General features: G+C 53.4%; 1 protein-coding gene across 1 annotated transcript; it reads left to right on the plus strand.

Moving 5' to 3' along the window:
• Nucleotides 1–3,152: 3,152 nt before the first annotated feature.
• COL26b_010312 (uncharacterized protein) lies at nt 3,153–3,923 on the plus strand (the record flags this gene model as incomplete). Its single annotated transcript, XM_053183018.1, has 2 exons — nt 3,153–3,844; nt 3,902–3,923. The coding sequence occupies 2 exons, from the start codon at nt 3,153–3,155 to the stop codon at nt 3,921–3,923; spliced, it is 714 nt and encodes a 237-aa protein (XP_053033004.1).
• Nucleotides 3,924–6,309: the final 2,386 nt, after the last annotated feature.

Genomic DNA, 6,309 nt, shown 5'->3' on the forward strand with positions numbered 1-6,309 from the left:
GCGTATTCGACGGTATGCCGAGCGTCGCTCGGATCTTGAGAACTCGAGACGTTACCGAATACTGCGCTTGCAATCGGAGAAGGCAAATTCTGAGACCGTGATGCTTCCGGAAGTCGGGGCATCTGACTTGGACTCGCGTAGGACGGCACTTGCCACGAGAGCTTTCTTACAGGCTGCGTCTCCCGAGTGAGTTCCTCCAGCGCAGCACAGCATGGTCCGCATGCATCTTTGACAACTTCAACATGCACAAGTGTAACGTCATCTGCTGTCTTCTCCACAAGTAGCACAGCAAGCAGAAGGGGCCAGGGATCGAGATGGTGTGCATTGCGCACTCATTACAAGAGTTTCTTTTGCGAACAGAAGAAAACAAACCACATCCATAATCTTAACAGACGTCTTATCACGTTTGTTAATCATAAAGTTGCGTCTTGATTGCGCGCCCCCAATCACAAATCCTGCAGGTTGCCGCGGCGTTTGAGAAGCCATCCCGAAGGAATAGCGCGGGCTGTTTGGTGGAAACGGGCACGCTCCCGCGGGAACCAACATCGACTTGACGCCAAGATCGGAGGATTCCAAGTCAACTGACAGAGATTTCCGATCCGAAAGGATTCCGTGGCTGGGGACGAAGAAAAAGGTCCGATTCTGGCGCAAGCTTTTGGAGCGACGACGCCAACAGGTTGATGAAGAGAATTGGGGCCGACAGACTTGAGCCGTTTGACGTCCCATTCTATAGCTGGATGGTTATACCAACAACGTTTGGGGAAAGAAAGTCTCAAGATATGGCTAGCTGGGTCCCTTCGTGTTTCCAAGTTACGGCTGTTGGTTAAAGATTGCGATGGGCAGGACGCGAACACTTGTGGGGGTTTCCTGACTCGGGCCGTCGCAGAAGGGGGCGGAGACGACGTGGAATTGCCACTCGTTGCGGGATTCGACTTCAAGTGACGCTGAAGACTGTCGTAAGAGTCGCCACAAAAGTGTCGACTGGTCAAACATCCATCCTGCTCATCCGTCTTCCCCGTGCATGCCGCAAAAAGGGGTGACCCTTGAGCGCCTTTCTATGGGAACCTCGGTTGGAGGATCCCGCCCCCGCCGCTGCCTGATCTCAGCCGGTTGTTACGGCTAGCAGCATCATATCATCCATGACAAGCCTTAAGCTTGACGAGAAGGAGATTTCTAGAGCTGGTCTTCGAAGCGGTGAAAAAGAAGACAGACAATGCAAGATGCTGATGCATGCCCTTTGCTGCCGCCGGAACAGTCCGCGAGATTCATCACCTCCGAATTAGGCAATTTCGGTGGCCCACCTTGACGAGATCATAAGTCATGCCGTATGAGTTTCAACGTCCAAGGTCTGGCTGGTCGGAGCTCTGGAGACTAGCTTCATCGGAGGGCCCATCTCGCGTAGCACCAAGGTGAGGCTAACAACAGAGGGCAATTTAGAGTGCTGGACATGTGCGGCCCACGCGTGAAGGTCTCGAAAGTTCGAGGAGAGAAGGAAGAGAGATCAGATGAACCACACGCGCACACAGACTGGTCTAGGCGCCCATCTTCTTAGTTGCACACGCATGACACAAGCCCAACCAAGAAGAATCCCGACACCACGGATTCAACGGCGCGGGAATGCGGGGCCGCGCGGCCCGTGCTGCTTCTTTCAGCTGGCGGCACGGGCAGTACTGGATGCAAGATGAATGTCAGTTGTGTGTGTGTGTTTGCGTGTTTGACTCTACAGGAGAAGCTTTTGTTTCGGGAAGTTTGTCCTCTCTACTCGATCCCGACACTTCCTTTCTCCTCTGAAGCTGAGATGGCCATGTCTCGGTACGAAACACAGTTTCTCATCATCAGAGCGCCTGGTTGCTGTGCGTTCCCACATCCCTTAGCTACCTGGGCCTGGGCTCCACGATCCCACGCAAGCCAGTAGTTTAATGTCTGATTCAGGGGTAAAACGAAAAAGAAAACCGACAACGAGAAGAATCATCACAGCAGCTTTCATTGGCCGCAACCCCGCACGCCGCACAAGCCCATGGGCGCTGACGCCTTATCCCACTCTTTGTGGACAGCAAACAAACAAACCTTGACGCCAGCCTTTCGGAGGTTGGCTTCTAGGGCCTCTGTAACAGGATTAATTAGCGGCAAGGGAAGAGGGTGTCAGAGACTGAAATGAATTGCGGGGCCCGGGCCATAGGCGAGCAACACCATCTTCTGTCAACACTTCATCCAACGAACCCCGGGCGGAACATATTTCATCCCCGGTTGTTCTGGACTCTGTTGAAGGCGTCTTGGGCGTCCCCCGGGATGTCCTGTCAGTCTCCCGGGCCTGGACCGCCCTGCACGGCCCCACGTAGGATCCCTTCCATTTACCGGCAGCGAGACTAAACACTTAAACCACGCAAAGTGACATAATGTAGGGCTATTCCCTTGCCCGTCTTCTCTCGCCCCCGTGGTGAGACATGGGACCTGCTTTAGCCCCCGTCAAGTTGAACCATTCATCTGGACACTGGTCGGAATCCTACCACACAGACATGGCAAACCAAGATTTGACCTCCTGTTCCTCTTCTTTCTCCTCGGCTGCCTGGTCCTCGCCTCGACTGATCCCCCATCCTTGATCCATCCCCCCTCCTCTCGCTTGCACTTGCGAGAAAAAAGAAGCTGCCGTGTTTGTTATTGTTGTTGGCCCATGTGGAGGCCGCTAAGAACCCTCCCCCCTACATGACCCCTCCATCTCTGATTAGCGCTCCAGGGGTATGTGGAAGAGATTCGTAAGGCTTTCTCGGGGCTCCAGAGGAAGAGAGGGCCAATATGGTGAGACGCCGCGTCCGGCTTAATCATTTCGAGGTGGAGGGCTTGCATACGGGAGATCACCGCTCGTCTCATGTTTAATGGCGCAGCGGCAAAATATCCCGACCTCACGAGATTCGCCCTGCCAAACTCGACGAGGTATATATCATGACCTGATCTCGCCCTCAATCACATTCGTCTTTCCTCTCTCCTCACCAAGGTACAATTGTCCTTATCGCGTCTGTCATTCCTTTACACCACCCTTCGGGTTTTATTATCGACGCTCTTTGGCAGGATCCATCCTCCGTTCATTCATTACACAACCAAGCTCTTCAGCTGAATCCCGGTGATTTCACAAACCCCCCAAAACAACCATCAAGATGCGTTTCTCTGCTGTCGTCGTCGCCGCCATGGCCACCAACGCCGCTGCCTGGCAACCCCAGCGCCAGGCCTACGGCTGGAGCTGGAACGGCTTCGGAAACTGGGGCAAGGGCCAGACCTCCGTCTCCGGTTCCATTCAGCCCACCCCCGTCCCGGTCGCCACCACCCCGGCTGCCGTGATCCCCACCGCCGTCCCCACCACCTCCGCCCCCGTCGTTGAGGAGGCCGCCCCGGCTACCACCAGCTCGGCTCCCGCTGCCGCCGCCACCACTGCCGCCTCCTCCGGCAGCCTCACCTCCGACCAGCAGGCGGCCCTCGACGCCCACAACAAGGCCCGCGCCGAGGTCGGCACCCCCGACCTCGTCTGGGACGAGACCCTCGCCGCCAACGCCCAGGAGTGGGCCACCCACCTGACTTCCGTCGGCTCCCTCACCCACTCCCAGGTCTCCGACCAGGGCGAGAACCTGTACATGCAGTCCGGCGGCGACTCCCCCAACCTCAACGCCGTCAACGCCTTCGTCTCCGAGAAGTCTGAGTACAACGGCGAGACCATCAGCTCCACCAACTACATGAGCTTCGGTCACTACACCCAGGTCGTCTGGAAGTCCACCACCAAGGTCGGCATGGCCACCGCTACCGACTCCTCCGGTGCCACCTACGTCGTTGCCCGCTACTCTCCCCCCGGCAACTAGTGAGTTCATCCCATGATTCTTTGAGTTCGTCAACAAATGACTAACACCATCGACAGCATCGGCGAGAAGCCCTACTAAATCAACCACCTTCGACATCACACACGAGAAACGCCACTGGAAGGGCTTTGTTCATGACGGGATCAGACACAACAAGCTTTTGGCAACCGAACTTCTTTCTGGTTAGCTGAAAATGGGCTGGGCCGAACTAGTTTCGACAAACCATGTTACACGATAACTTCTATTCTTGGACATTTTTGTAGATGGGTTGTACGAAATGGGTCGACAACTTTCACACACGCCATGAGGCAGAGCAATCTTGGCCTGAGAAGAAAAGACAAGCCATGACCTGATGAGACACCAATAACACTGCCTTTTGATGTTACATTGAATTATCTGCTCAGTGATGATGGCGTGAGAAAGACATATTCAAGCTATAGAGCAGATTGACCTTCGAATCATGCTCGTTGCATATCTCTGGAGGCGTTTGCGCCCAAGGAGGTAATGCATCACGACAGTCTTGACAGTCGGGATCAAAAACCCTCATTCGTAGTGGCGGGTCTGGCAGTTGCGCCCTTGACACAGGAGCTGTTTGGAAGTCGTAGAACAGCTCCGCCAAGGGCCAGTCTCCTGACTGCCAAGTCCTGTTGTAAGAGTTCATAAAGACTCTGATTCTCCTCTTCCGTGGCGATGTGCCTCTCCACGCCGATATAAAATGGCACGTGTTGAACCACACATTCACGAGGGAGAGGCCGTCGTGTGATTCGCACCCTAACTCGACAGGGCCCCGTATTCCGTAATTGACAGAAACATGCGCATCGTGCACGTGCGGACTCGCAGCGGGATCTGCTCGCAGGTTGTAAGCAGTTTGAGTGCTCACAGACTTAAGGCTCGACAGGGACTCAAAGAATCCCGGGGGTGTCATGAGGCCCGTTTGCAATGGGATGTGTTCAATCGTCCAGAGCAGTTCCAAACTTTTCCGGTCGGGTGGAGAGAGAAAATCGCGTTGATCGTAACACAAATGCCCTGACATCGCGAACATGTCGACCCTGGGACAAGTGTACGCAAATCGCACACGCGCAGCGGAATATATCATGTTGGTATTATTGCGGACACGATCGTAAAATGCGACTCTTGGGAAAAGTTGGTTGACCATGCTGCGTGACTTGCGGTCAAATTGAGAGATGCTGCGGAGGCGGCGAGAACGATTCATCCTCGTAGCATCATGGTCTGGGTATCTTTGTCTGCTGTTACAGCCTTCGTCGTAGTAAAGGAGGAGCTCTTTGGGTAGATGTTGAGTAACGTCGAGCGACCACCAGAATGGCTGTGTGTACAATTCATTTTGGGCAGACTCCAGGAAGGCTTCAATAATCAATAGAATGATTTCGTAGGGGAGAATGTGGCCCTCGTCATTTGTTGGTAACGAGCAACGAGGGCCGGAAGCCGGCATGGAAGATGCATCATCCATCCTTTGTGTGGTAGGGACATTGGCCTGTTGCATGGGATTAGGGTGTAGATATGCAGAACCTCAAAACATGAAGTCGATCAAGGTTGAAGGATATATGTGGCAGCTATCGCTAACATCTACTCTGTGACATTCAACAAGCTATAAGTGGCCTCGTCTCTTTCAGAGGCGCACTGAAGGCGACGGAACTTTCTGGATTTTGAGTACGATCTCAAGTTTCCTGTGGACAAGACCTTCTCATTCAAGGTGCCCTGCTGCGTACGTCTCAGCAGTGAAGACTTCTTAGTCGCCATGTTGAATGAAGTTTTCATCATATTAGACGGATGTTGACCCTTGGAACAGACTTAAAGGAACAGGCATGTGCTTGTAGTGACTGCCACCACCTTTGTACGCAACGCCTCGGATGTCTTCGACAGTGTGCTCGAATAGTCTCAAGTCCCGACTTGCACATTCCTCCCAAGTTCTCAAAAGTTCTTCACGCGACTACCATAGAGAAGGATTCACAGGGGCCAATTGATAAAAATACCCATACTGAGAAGAGGGTAATTTTGGAAGAATGTTTCTGGATGATGCCGTATTGGTCTATCTGCTCAGTGCCAATTATGTGGTACGCAAGTGTCTCTTCCTCCACTGACCCCAACACATCCTAGTGAAAATTCTTCACGCGTTCTTGAATTGCATTATTATGGCAATATCCTGTGGTCGACGGCAAAGACATCGTCTACGACGGGAAATATACCGAGGCTTAATAGCGGTAACTGACGTGCAGAACGTTCGCGCAGGCTGTACCGGGGCAACGCGTCCAAGCAATCATTACAGTCAGCAACAAATTGTCTGGTCCGGAAAGGGAATTCTCCCAAAGTGGGATCGAAAAGGAGCTCATCTGACGGCCAGTGGCCAGGCCACTCGCAGTCCTCATGATAACAGTGGAAGAGCCGAACCCCCTTTTCCCATGCAAATGAGCACTGTCGAATAATCTTCCACCATTCCGTGATCTCGACG

Source organism: Colletotrichum chrysophilum, assembly GCF_026319265.1.
Source record: "Colletotrichum chrysophilum strain AFK26 chromosome Unknown scaffold_109, whole genome shotgun sequence".
NCBI classification, from domain to species: domain Eukaryota; kingdom Fungi; phylum Ascomycota; class Sordariomycetes; order Glomerellales; family Glomerellaceae; genus Colletotrichum; species Colletotrichum chrysophilum.